The sequence below is a fragment of the Psammomys obesus genome, unplaced genomic scaffold (genome assembly GCF_907164565.1).
Source record: "Psammomys obesus unplaced genomic scaffold, mPsaObe1.curated_primary_1811, whole genome shotgun sequence".
NCBI classification, from domain to species: Eukaryota; Metazoa; Chordata; class Mammalia; order Rodentia; family Muridae; genus Psammomys; species Psammomys obesus.
The window spans coordinates 5,886,852-5,900,642 of record NW_026594377.1 but is presented as its reverse complement, the minus strand read 5'-3'; the positions used below and the strand labels follow the sequence as shown (position 1 = coordinate 5,900,642).

Below are 13,791 nucleotides of genomic sequence, written 5' to 3'. Positions count from 1 at the left end.
AAGTATGGGTTTGTGCAAGTGGAGCACAGTGCCTGCAGAGGCCAGAGGGTAAGGGTGCTAGGAGCCAGACTCAGGTCCTCAGATGACCACTGAGCCATCTCTCCAGTCCCCAGAATATTTTAAAATCCTCATTCTGCATGCTGACTGATAGGTTTCATTATTCTCAAACTAAAACTCATTATTTCCACACTGAAATGGGAACAGAAGAAAAAGCATGTCACCACAGAGAACAGGGGTCACATCCTCATTGTAATTATCCAAGAAAGACAAGGGACAGAGATTTGTACCCCAGGGTCAGAGGAAAGGAAATGGGAAGAATGCTTAATAGGGTGCGAGAGCCAGAACAGAGATGAAGACACTGGAAAACACGACTGTTGTGACCAGCACAGGGATTGTTTATATCACAGATCGTGGTCACTTATTTGTAAAAGACTCTTAGCAGGATCTGAGAGGCACGCTATATGTTACTGCACACAAGAAACAACCAGACAGGGAGAGCGCTGTAGAGAAAGGTCAAGGGTAACGGAGGAGGATGATAGGTGGGGACACAAGTAAATTCCAGTGGGTATCCTAAGAGCAGGTCACTTAGACTTTGTTCACCCAGAAAAACATCAATATTTATTACTCCAAAGGGTGGTGTCAACAGAAAAACCAAAGTCCAGTAGCAACACCTATCTAGTGGGGTTGCAGAGATGGCTCAGTGATTATGAGTGTGTATTGCTCTAGAAGAGGAATGCATCCAGGTTGGGTGGCTCACAATTGCTTGTCACTCCAGTGCCAGAAAACCCAGTGCCCTCTTCTGGATCTCATGTGTGCCTGCATGCACATGCATATTTGTATACACAAACATATAAATGAAAACTAAAAATAAACCTAAAAAGCATATAGGTTCTTGTCATGTTATTTATATATAAAGATGCCTCACACAATCCTTGTATAGTTTACCAAGAATACAAAACTAATGTGTGACACTAAAAAGTCATATGTACAATTAGTGAGTGCACATGAGAAAACATTTTCAGTGGGAATATATCAGAACTTACGGTAATTTCCTCAGCATTGCTACTGTGATTTATTTAATTTGACCCTTCAAAATTATGATAGAGACAGCATTACTATGAGACATGTGCAGATAACATTAAATTAATCCTGCTTCATTCTTTTTTAATTTTAATTTTTTTCTTTATAATTTATTCATTACATATCCTGACTGAAGCCCCCTCCCTCAACTCCCTCTAGTTCCACCCTTATCCCTCTTTTTCCCCTTCTCCAAGTCCACTGAAAGGGAGAGTTCTCCACTATTGTCATCTGCCCATAGCTTATCAAGTCTCATCAGGACTGCCTGGATCCTCTTCCTCCATAGCCTGGCAAGGCTGCGTCATCAGGGTGAGTGATCAAAGAGCAGTCAACTGAGTTCATGATAGAGGCAGCCCCTGATCCCCTCCACTTAGAGATCCACATGGAGACTGAGCTGCCAATTGGCCACATCTGAGCAAATTCTTACCTATTTACTCAGAATAAATCCTGAATATAACAACCACTGTAAAATGATAAACAGTACCATTAAAAAAAAAACAAAAAACTTCCCACATAAGAACCTTTTCCAAAACCCATGTGCATAAACAAATATCTGAGAAAGGACAGTGCATACAGAAGGTGCATACTCAAAGCTGAACTGTTGGCCATGTGTGCTGGCCCTCCTATAGCAAGGGAAAACCCGAGAGAGTGAGTACCAGAGAACCTCCATGAATCCATACATATACCACAAACAACAGCTGTAGTGTGGAAAACTCTGGAAGTATGTAACAGCAGGAAAAGGAGGCCACACCAAAGAGGCCCAGGAGACAACTTAACTGAAGAGATGCTTTAAACTTTACAAGAGAAAATAAAACACTTGACAGGATTTTACCAAGAGTTCTTTAGCTCTGTGAAAGTGTCATGTTTAGCCTGGAAATTAGGTGAAATTAGGTGGAATTCAACTTTACTTTAGATCTTTCTAAAGATCTCTCTGCAGTATAGCTGAAGATGCCAATAGATGGAGCCTGAGCTAAAAAGGTTTTTATTTCCCCCTCACAGACATGAAATATTTATGAAGTACTAAAGTTAAGTGTGAGTGTCAAGATGGCTCAGCAAGGAGAGGTGCCACCAAGCCTGGTGATGTGGGTTCAACCCCCAAGTCCTTGTCTGATATCCATGTGTGCATCTGCTTTATCACGTGTGCACACTCAACTTAGAAAGACTAACGAGCATGAATGAAATATAACTTGCGGCTCGAGAGATGGCTCAGTGGGTGAGAGCACTGGATCTTCTTCTAGAGACACCATGTTTGGTTCCCAGCACCCACATGGCAGTTCAAAACCATCTGTAACACCAGTTCCAGGAGATACAAAGTGCTCTTCTGGTTTCTGTGCACACCAGGCACATAGGTGGTATGTAGACATATATAAGCAAAACACTCATGTACATAAATCAATCAAAAGACAATTTAAAAAAGTATAAGGAACCATCATATTGCATACAAGGAATAGAAACAGGAATGGATTGAGCTACTGGTCATCTTTCATCCTAACACGTAAATCTAAGGAAAACACCAGGATTTCAGGTATAAATGACCTTGCTCACAGGAAATCTTGCTGTTTAGTCTAACTCCCCTCTTCGTCCCACAGCTCCTTTAATTAGAAGAACTCAGAATGGACAAAAACCAACTGTCATCCCTTCCAGAATTTATCGAGATTAAACAATGGGGCTCTAGAAATGGTTGTGCTGCTTCGAGTGCTTGCTGCTCTTTCAGAGAACATGTCTGGCTCACAGCACCTGCACATAGCCACTTGTAAGCCTACTGCTCTCCTCTGGGCTCTCCATGGGTACCTGCATGAGTGTGTCTACATGCAGACATACTAACACACACACACACAAAGATTATGTAAATTAGGCTGGAAACATGGCTCAGTGGCCAAGAGCACTTACTATTCTTTTAAAGGTACACGAATCAGATCCCAGCACTCACACTGGGAGGCTCACAATGCCTATAACTCTAGATCCAAGGAATCTGATGCCTCCTTCTAGCATCCATGTGTGCACATATATGACACAAATAAAATAATAAAATGAATCTTAAAATATAATTGGGAAATGTTTTTTGAAGAGTAAATGAACAATCCATATTTTAACATGTAGCCAACAGAAATGAAATCATATATTATTTGATGCATTCTTGGGCACTATCCTTAACATGTAACCAACAGACTATATCATATTTTCTATGATGTATTCTTGGGCTCATTTCCCATGCAGAAAAACAGAAACAACTAGGTATGAAAATTCAGATGATCAAAAACATTAACAGCTCACTGTGGGCCTTCGGATGGGGCAAGCACAACTGTGAACAATAGGTCCTACTTTGGGAAGGTTCATGGGTGTCCTCAGCCGAGTCCGCACACTCTTCATTAGCATGCGCTGCTCAGTAGGCAGCAAGTGGTACTTCATGGCTTCAATGAGGTAATCTTTGCATGCACTGCTGTTCTTCACCAATGCTTCCTCTTCAACCCGCTGTGGGAAGAAAGCAGACAAGCCCCGTGAGAGGAAACGGCTAGTGCAAGAGAAATTGGTTACAGAAACAGACAGGAAAAAGAAACAAAGCAGTAACTGTCATGTCCGCACCAGTTTCTGCATTTGCCTACAGAGAAAAACAGCAATGAAAGTAATGAACTTCAATCTCAGGAGGAAAACCAACTCTGTAGATAACAGTCACATCCACTCATGCCTTATCTTTAAAGAGTTGACAAAAAAGAAAAGGGGGGGAAACATGATGGGAAAGGCAGAGGTTGCAAGTTTGGGGACTTTATCTTGGAATCCAACACCCCCCCAACCCCATGATGTCCCAACAAATCTAAGTGAATATGAAGATGCTAACACTGTGATCTGTGCTACTAAGAAATGGAGATAACAGGTTCTCCAACTGGGCTAAACAAAGTTATTAGTTCATCATATGAATGATTCTTAGTCATCCTTGAAGTATTTTAAATTTGCTCTTTGTTGTTTACTAGAAATCTTTCAGGAACATCTCAGTATTAGTTTCTGTAATTAAAACCATTTATAAAGAGTCACTTTTGATTAGAAAATTACACAGGAGGGCAAATGAAAAGAGACCCAAAATACTTTAAACCATTATTCCTATATGTCAGTCAATATGCTCTTCCTCCCTTCCTCCCCTCCCCCCAAAATGCTTTACCACAATAATGAGTTTTCTGTTCTTTTTTCCCCCCTTTCTTTTTTTCTTTTTAAATACCACAATATCCAGAGACCACACAAACCATGTTAAATAACAAGGTTTCAGTAAACCTTAAAATGCTGAAACCTGATCTTCTAATCAAAAATGACTATAAATGGTTTTAATTACATAAAGTAATGCTGAGATGTTCCTGAAAGATTTCTAATAAACAACATAGAGCAAATTTAAAATATTCCAAGGATGACTGCGAATCATTCATTCTGTTTACTTCAGATTCCCTGCTTTTCTTCACCTTAGTAAGAAAGAAACTACATACATTTCCCTGTGAAATTATGAATCAGAATTAAATAGCAACTGGGTCAAATCTCAAAAGTCCATTCCTGTTGTATAATCAGAAGAGTCTATCAAAGGAAGACAGCAAGGAAAATGCTAATGCAGGGTAAATTATTTATGTGCTCTCAGGGGGTACAAATGCCACCTCAGAAAGTTCTAGTACTTTCCTGACTCAGAAAAAGGGTGGAAGCCAATTTCTAGGAACAAGCTCAGGGGGCAGCCATTACGGTGCCAGGTGCCTCAACTGCCTTCCTACACTCCAGAGGGATGTGGCCTGCAGCCCTTAGCTCGCTGTGGGAAGGCGTCCTCCAAGCTTCAGGCTGGTGAGCAGATGCTGTGTGCATTCTAGCTGCACTTACCTGTACTAAATACTCCCGAGGAAGCAAGGGTAACCGGACATGTTCCATGAGCCGAGCCATAAACTCCTGCCTCACATCCTTATCATGGTTTACCCAGGCAATCACAGCTTCAAACACCTTTAAAAAATATGGAGAAAGGAAAAAAAAAAATCAGTTCTATGCCACAGCATATAGATATATGATGAAACATATCTTAACACAGATTTTGCTAACACCAAAATCTATGGATCAAAACTTGAAGAAATACTGACTTGCAAGGCAACAAGGTATTTGGTCCAATTTGCTTCTCTTTCTTTTGACATACAGAGCTTAGTAAGTACTTCACTAAGTACTTCTGAGTACCCAATAAGCACTTTTCATTTCATGCTCACTAAGCATTTTACTAAGTTCATCATACATCTTACTGAACTTGAACAGCAGCTGCAATAAAATGATAATATATAGCTTTCTTCACTGTGTGCTTAGTTCTGTTTATAGACTGAAGCTCCTTTATAATAAAGCACCCATAATAATAAAGCACAGGGAGACCCTAAATTGAAAACCATGTCTTAGTTTTATTTCCACTGTCATGACAAAACACCATGACTATGGCAACTTATAAAAGAAAACATTTAATTTGAGGCTTATGGTTCCAGAGCACTGGAGCTCATGACCACCATGGCAGGAAGCAAGGGAGCAGACAGCTAGGCAGGCATGGTGCTGGAGCAGTATCCTTACTCTCACGCAGAGAGGACTAACTGGGAATGTCTTTAGAAAGCTCCGAGCCCACCCACGGTGACACATCTCCTAATCTTCTCCAAACATTTCCACTGACTGGAAACCAAGTATTCAAACATACAGGCCAAACTACCACACCAAGTACTGATTAATTTTCACCATTAATGTGGGTGACTTTAGAATCATGCCTGGGGGTCTCTGTGAGGGTGTTTCCAGAGAGAAAAAAAAATAGGGAGAAGGTAGGATCCATCCATCTCAAATGCAGGTGGCACCTCTGTATAGACTGGCATCCCAGATGGAGTAAGTGGAGAAAAGGAGACCAGCAGACTGCTGGCATTCCCCTTTCTGTGCTTCCTAGCCCCCAAGACAGGAAACTGCCGCTACACCATGCCCTCCTGCCATGAGAGCCCGAACCCTCTGAAATCATGAGTTGAAACAAATCTTTTCTCCTGTATATTGTTTCTGTCGAGTGTTGTGGTCACAGCAAAACAAAACTATCAAATAAATGCACTCTTATAAATTAATGATGTTTGAAATTCTCTTTATATTTACACACCAATTTTGGGCCACACTCTTATAAATTAAGGGTCTGCACAATGGGCTATCACAGCAGAACACATTTAAATGTAGCATTTTGAGCATTTTTCCATGTTAAGTGTGAGAACACTACAATACAACACATTCATCTGAGAAAACTAATAAGCTAATAAAGGGATACTGTCTTTCTACATAATTTCCTCCCAGACTGATGGATACATTTCCGGATAATCTTTAAAGGTTGCAGGTAATGTATGACAATATGCAAATGGGTTACTGGAAATAAAAACAAGCTATTTTGATGCCGCATGAAACTAAATATAGTGCTCATTCTAATTACCATCTTTCTTGAATTTATCCTGTCAACAAGGACTTATTAAATACTTCTGCATGCCAGGTGCCAAAAATAAAGAGGTGAAAAGAGTTGGCACTTTGTCAATTCTACCCACTGCCGTTCAGTTCTGTCAGCTCCACAGCCCTGCTTCCACTGACTGATGTCAGTTTCTTCTGCTCACTGCTATAACCTCAGCATTCTCCTACTTGGCCCTCATGCCACCTGCTCACCACCACCATGAAAGCTAGTCTATGCAGCTGTTCCCCCAATAAGTCTCATCTCCGAGGACTCACACCATTGTGGAATAGCTTTCCACAGTTAACCTAAGCTGTTCTTATGTAACCAACAAAGCATGGACTGTAGCAGCAACTCTGCAACTTCTGAAGGTGCAAGGACCAGACAAGGCCATCACCTTTCACCTTGGCCTCTTGAACTGTTTGTTGTAATGGCCATATACGCCACATAAGTATTGTTGTTACCTGCAACAATGACTACACCGTGAAAACCTTCAGCAGCTGATAAAAGAGGACGAGAGAGGACAGACAGGGATTCGGAGACAGACAGACAGCATAACTACCCTCCCCCCACTAGCTCTCCAGCCTGACATGTCTATGCAGGAATTAATTATTTGGATATTTCAGACTCAAAAGATACCACATGATTAAAGAAGGGAAGCCCCAGATTCCCGCTCCAGGAGAATCCAGTAGAATCAGGCTAGACACTTTCAGTCACCTGGGCCAACGGACTGAAGCCTTGGGTGCTATAGAGCAGAAACAGGCTGCCCCTGCTACATCCTCCATGAAATCTGACCACTGAACGGATCACATGATAGCAGGGGTACTAAGCCTGCTACAACATTCTGGGGTGGCTTATTAGGTATCAGTAGAAAACCAAAGCAGTTCTCATGATCTTTCTCTAATGCAGGGCTTATCATGGTATCCATCTCCTGATTCAAGCCTCAAAGCAGCTCTCCAGCTCCACAAGGAAGGTTATGATATTTAATATGGTTGGAGACATTCATGATGCTCTCTTCCCACTTCATTTCTTGCTACTCTCACTGACATTTTCTACCCAGCCACCCTTGAGCAATCCTACCCTCACAGCACTTACACTTGTATAGCCTGTTCCCTATCCCAAGCCATTTCTGTTTCTCTGAAAACCCTAGCTCATTTTTTAAACATGCGGATGCTGCATCTAAACTAAGCTGGAGTATCACCGCTTACCCCCAAACAAAACGCTCCTACAATACCCCACACAGGCCTCTGTAATCATGTAGTTGCTCCACTGGTTTTCGAACTATGACATCTATGTCTAGAGCAGTCTGCTCTGTCACTCTCATAGCCAGGGCCCTGAAACAGTGACTGGGGTACAGCAGGGACTTAGCCCTCATCTATTACAGCAGTATTGTCACCCCTTCTCTAAACTATATAGATGTCACAGTTCTGCATATTTTTTACATCGTAAATCATGGAGAGAATATATCTTTTTATCCCCTAGATGACATGAATACCACAAGAAATAGAATTACAGCCTCTATAACTTTAAATGCAATCTGCATACACCATTTCTCTGAGCTTCTATTTGTTGTGGTTGTTGTTTTGGTTTTGTTGTTTTGAGACAGGGTCTCTCAACAGTCAGGTAGCCTTGTCTCTCCTGGGTCTATGCAGACAGAGCTGCCTTTGAACTCACAAAGATCTGTAGAAAGAATATCTTGTGTACTATATGAATGCAACACCTGTTAACGATAATAATAATAATAATAATAATAATAATAATAATAATAAACCTATGGCCTTTAGGAAAGGGTAGAAGAGAAGGTAGAACATCTGGTAGGCAGGATTCTGGAATACAGCAAGGTAGGGGAAGGCAAGGTAGGGGAAGGTGTGAGGATGACAGACACATGATACCTGAGCAGAGGTAACCAGACACATGGCAGATTGTAGATTAGTATACATGGGTTACTTTAAGTTATGAGCTAGTCAGAGAAGAGCCTATCTATATGGCCTAGGTATTTGTAAACATAATTTGAGACTCATGAGTCATTATTATGGGATTCGGAGCTGGGAGGCAAAACACAAACCCCATTACAAAGATCTGCCTGCCTCTGCCTCCCAGATACTTAGATTAAAGATGCCTGCTCTGTAAGCTTCTGTCTCCCAATTACCACGTGCTACAAACTGTCCAGAGAAAATAGAACACTTAAGAGGAGCTTCTGTCTCCAACCATATGAAAGGCTCAGGAATGTAAAGTCAACCCAAAATGTCAGGTCAGAAAGAGAAACCGTACAGAAGGGATTCAGGGAGGGGGGAGAGAAGGTTGGGGGAGAAGGAGAAGGAAAAAAGGAGGGAGGCAGGTAGGGTGACAGGAAGGGTTGAGATGTAAGTTTCAAAAGGCAACTTAAAGGATGATAGCATTCAAGGAAGTTCAATCTAGAACTAATAAAATCTCAGTGCATTGAAAAAAATATTTTAGGGACTGCAGAAATGGGCTCTGCAGTTAGGAGCACCTCCTGTTGTAGAGGACCTGAGACCAGTTCCTAGCACCCAACTTGGGTGTAACTCCAGCTCTGGTGGATTGAACTCCTACTTCTGGTCTAATAATTTTAAAAATGTTAAAGAAAGGTCTTTCAACTCACAAGACAGCAATGCTAATGAGTTTTTTGTCCTTTGTGTTTGTATCAAATACTTAATAGGAATCTAGCTGTAGAAAAAGCCCCACTCTCCCAAAGGTACTTGGTTCAAATCCTTTAATGTGCACAGCTCCTGCTGAAGAGGTCAAGTACATTTCTTCCAGGTCACTGAGGCTTCTATTCACACAGGACCACAACTTTTAAAATAAGTGAAATAAAATAAGAAGAGAAATATCTGGGCTGGATAAATACCTCAGTCATATCTTTGCAAGCATCAAAACCTTGGAACCCAGGCAAAAACAGTCAGACACCATGGTACTTCCTTGTAATCTCAGCAGAGGAGGGGTTCCTGGGGTTCAGTGGCCAGCCAGACCAGTGAGAGAGCCTATCTCAAAAAAGGGGAGGGGGGAATGGACAACACAATGTCCTCTGTTCTACCCACATTTCCTGACATCCCCACCTGCCCAAAGAAAAAGAAAGACAGGAAATGACCCAGCACCATAGAAGAAAGAAGAAAGGTGAAGGCAGAAAGAAAAAGAAGAGGAGGAGAGGCAGAGGGGAAGAGAAAAAGTATCACTTGCCTTCTCTTCTGAAGAAATGGTGAGCTTGTCACTTGAGATTAAGCTGCACACTTGCTCGATGCCAAGGTTGAGAAACTCTTCACTAAGTACGACATCTGCAAAATGTTGCTCTGTTGGACAGCCAGAGAGAAAAGTCAGCAGTCATTCCATCCCCACACAAGCCAACAGGCGATGTTAACCTCTTAATTAACTCAAGAAGAAGAAAACCAAAAGTTTTTCTAAATAAGAATGGGCAGCAAGGCTGCCTTAACGGACACTCAATGGGCATAACCAAATTAGGACTTAGCACAGTGAGCTTTAAACAGCTATGTCTCATGTGGCAGGACACTCCCAATATTTAAACCTCTAAAGCCTTCTGGTCACACAAAGCACATGGTATGGTCATATAAATTCCTACCCTTGAATGTAGTATGCAAAAGAATAGGAAGCTTTAGAACATTACAAAAAGAGAAAACTGCTCATTTGAAAACTAAATTTAAAAAGCCAGAAATGCTGCTCAATATGAACATAGGGCAACATTAAAAATTAGTTTATTAAAATAAAACAAAACAAAGGTTTACAATAGACTTAAATTCCATATAAGTAATTTATTTGGGAACATAATGATTAATTTTATATCTCAAGTCCTTCCCAGGAAAGTGGTAAAACTGGTAATTCTTAAAATATTCAAACCCTCTCCTTGATTTTTTAAATATGCTTACGTGTGAGGGGGTTGGGGAAACAACATAATGACAGGAATCTACTGACATAATTAATGATGTGAAAGCTTATAAAGAATAAATCCAGTATAAAAGAACTGCTTGTTTGTTTGTTTGTTTGTTTGTTTGTTTGTTTTGCAAGCCCATCTCCCACTGACAAAGTGTCAGGGAGAACTAGAACACTGTGGCTGCCAGGTCTTTGCACTCAGGCACACCAAGTCTGAATCTCAGCTCCACCATGTGTCGGTTTGTAGAACATATGAAATCCCTAAACCGTGGCTTCCATACTGGTTAGAGGCTCAGAAAGATGCCTAACAGAACAAGAATGCTGTGGGTATGAATACAGTCAGGTTTATAGAGCATGACGAACTATGGATAGCAGAGGCTGTGAGCTCTCTTAACAGTGCCTGTTAGCACTGTGACCTCCAACTGTTCAATGTGTGCAAGAAAGTCCTAAGTGGCCTTCACAATTACCTATACTCCAACAGTACTTCTGAAAGACTTTTCTATGATGAAGTAAAAGGTCCTTTCAAAATGTATTTCAAGACACCCTAAAAGAGATTATTGTCTTCCTCTTTAGAATATTAAAAAAAAAAAAAAAAGTACGCTTTCACAAGCCTCCTATTCGATTTATAAAAGGCTCCTCACAAGATGACTTCAAACATAATGAGCAACTCTTGGGATAATTACAAAATGATTGGATTTACAAAAAAACCAACAGACACAGTTCTTTTCAAACTCAGTGTCTGGGTTAGGCAAGCAAAATATCACACTGAAATAAACATGAAACTGAAGCTTGAATTCCTTTTGTAAATGAAAACAAACAAACAAACAAACAAACAAACAAAAAACAAAAAAAGGGCCCAGAAACTGTCCCATACAGACTGACTCTGGCAAAAAAATGAAAGCCATTCAGTGGAGCACGGGTGAGCTTTTCAGACAGAGGCAAAAACAAAAGTGGCCATCCACACATGAAAAACAATCTAGAAAAACACCTTATATGTTTCACAAAAATTAACCCCAAATGGGTCACACAGCTACATTAGAAGCACAAAATGTAAAATTAATATAGGAGAAAACCTAGTGGCTCCCTGCCCTGGGATGGATGAAAGAAACAATGAGCATGCTGAACATCAGTAAAACTAAAACTTTGGCCTGACCAACAGCATTACAACATAAAAAGAAAGTCATAAAAACATTTATCTTCCAAAATACATTATGAAAACACAGAGCTCTTAAACCACAACAAGAAGAAAGTAGCGACATTTTTCAAAAGGGCAACAGATGTGAATAGATGTTTCATCAAAGATTATTTAAAGGTTAAAAAAAAACCAAGCATATCAAAAGACACCCATTATCTTGAACCATCAAAAAATACAGCACCCTGCAGATCTGCACATCTTAGAACAACTGAAATTCAGCCCACCCAGGGGCTATACAGTGAGACCCTGTCACAAAAAAAACAAACCCAAAACTCAAAACACTGACAACATCAAATACTGACAAACATACGGGGTGACGGAAACTCTTGTTACTTTGCCTTCAGAAAAAGGAAAAAACAAAAACTTGGGACATTAAAAAAAAAAAAAAAAAAAAAGGCCTTAAAAGCTCTGGCCACAGAAGACTGAGGTCAGATTTTGACAGCAGGACACCCAAGGCAAGTGGGAAGGTAGAGACAGAAGAATCACCCAAAAGCTCCGAAACCAGATAGTCTGCAGTGGGCATCAAGCAGAAACAAGAAAGAAAACTTGCCTCAGAAACAAGATAGACGGAGAGAACCGACTCCCCAAATTGTCCTCTGACCCCCACGTGCACCATGGTAGGGTATGCCCTAACAGTACTATTCAAAACTTAAAAACTATACACAGTGATTTACAGCAGCCGAATAAACTTCCATTATGTCTACGAACCACATTTTCACTATTTATTATTTATCTGCTGATGGGTATCTAGGCTGATTCCATTGCCCGGCTACTGTGGAAAGAGTGGCAGATCAGTGTATGCTCCCACTAGCGGTGATGAAATGAGGGTTCCTTTTCCCCTACATCTTTGTATTTAGCCAAAAAGAAAAATGAAATCATTAATGTTGGCAGAAAAATATATTAAGTGCAATAGCCCAGGATCAGAAAGACAAATACTATGTGTCCTCTCTCATACGCTGACCCTTGCTTCCAGTTTCTACATATATACATTTCTGTAGGAGTTAAAACCAAGGAGATGAGGGAAAAAGAGGCAGAAAGGGAGAGTAATTAAACATATGAGCTCTGAAAGTGGAAGGGATGGGTATCTTTGAGGTAGAAGGATACAAACAAGGGTGGGGCAGGAAATGGGGGAAGAAGGTGCTGGTATTGGAAGGAATCAAGCAAAACTAAGATTATAAGAATAACACAAAGAAACAGGCAGTTTGTACTAATTAAATTTTTTTAATGTAAAAAAATTTACAGCAGTCATAGAAAGCATATCACATAAAAAGAAGTCATTTTTATCATATTTAACTAAAATAAAATAAAAAAGGCCCAGGAAGAAACCACTCAAGCTACATGTCTTCTCCAGATCAAGCCCAGTTGAAAAGTACAAGACCTGAACTGAGCTCCAAGATCCTAATGCTCACCTAGAAACCCAGGCAGCCTGCCAATCAGAACAGGGCAGATCTCACAAGATGCTGCCCGCCTGCCAAAGCAGCTTACATAACATTTTGCTTTCATACTAAAACCATGATCAGAGTTGGAGAGACAGTCAGAGAGAGAGAGTGAGAGAGAAAGAGAGAGAGAGAGCACACTCAATTGGTAAAGTGCTTAGACCTGAGTTCAGTCCCCAAAAGCCAGGTTTGGGGGTGAGGCAGAAAACCAATTGTAGTAGTATGGGCTGTGATTCCCAGTGGTAGAGAAATGGAAACAGAAGGATATCCAGGATTCCCGAAGAATAACATCTGAGGCTCCACACACACTGAGCAGATGTTCACACACACACACACACACACACACACACACACACATACACCTTTTCCTTTCTTCAGCATTCCTATCAGACTACCGTGGTCTATTCTGTATATCCCAGGCTGTTTTTGTTTTGTTTGTTCTTTGTATATTCCAAATAAATTTACCTAGAGTTTCATCTTCACATATTTCATGTGAACACACTTATTTACAAGTGCAAAACAACCTCTGAGGGGGCTGGAGAGATAGCTCAGAGGTAAAGAACAGTAGCTGCTCTTCAAGAATCTGGAGATCAATTTCCAGCACAGGACATGGTGGCTCACGACCATCTATAATGAAATCTGGTGCCCTCTTCTGGCCTGCAAGCATACATACAGGCAGAATACTGTATATATAATAAATAAGTAAATCTTTAAAACAAACATAAACCCCTTAG

At 40.7% G+C, this 13,791-nt stretch overlaps 1 protein-coding gene across 1 annotated transcript in view; it reads right to left on the bottom strand.

The window, feature by feature from the left end:
• Nucleotides 1–13,791, bottom strand: part of Klhl2 (kelch like family member 2) — a 104,128-nt gene that overhangs the window by 14,342 nt on the left and 75,995 nt on the right. Inside the window, exons 5-7 of the mRNA XM_055618806.1 lie at nt 9,722–9,831; nt 4,924–5,040; nt 3,400–3,549 (exon numbers count right to left, since the gene is read on the bottom strand). Coding sequence (XP_055474781.1) covers nt 3,400–3,549; nt 4,924–5,040; nt 9,722–9,831 — 377 coding nt within the window. The remainder of the gene's footprint in view (nt 1–3,399; nt 3,550–4,923; nt 5,041–9,721; nt 9,832–13,791) is intronic.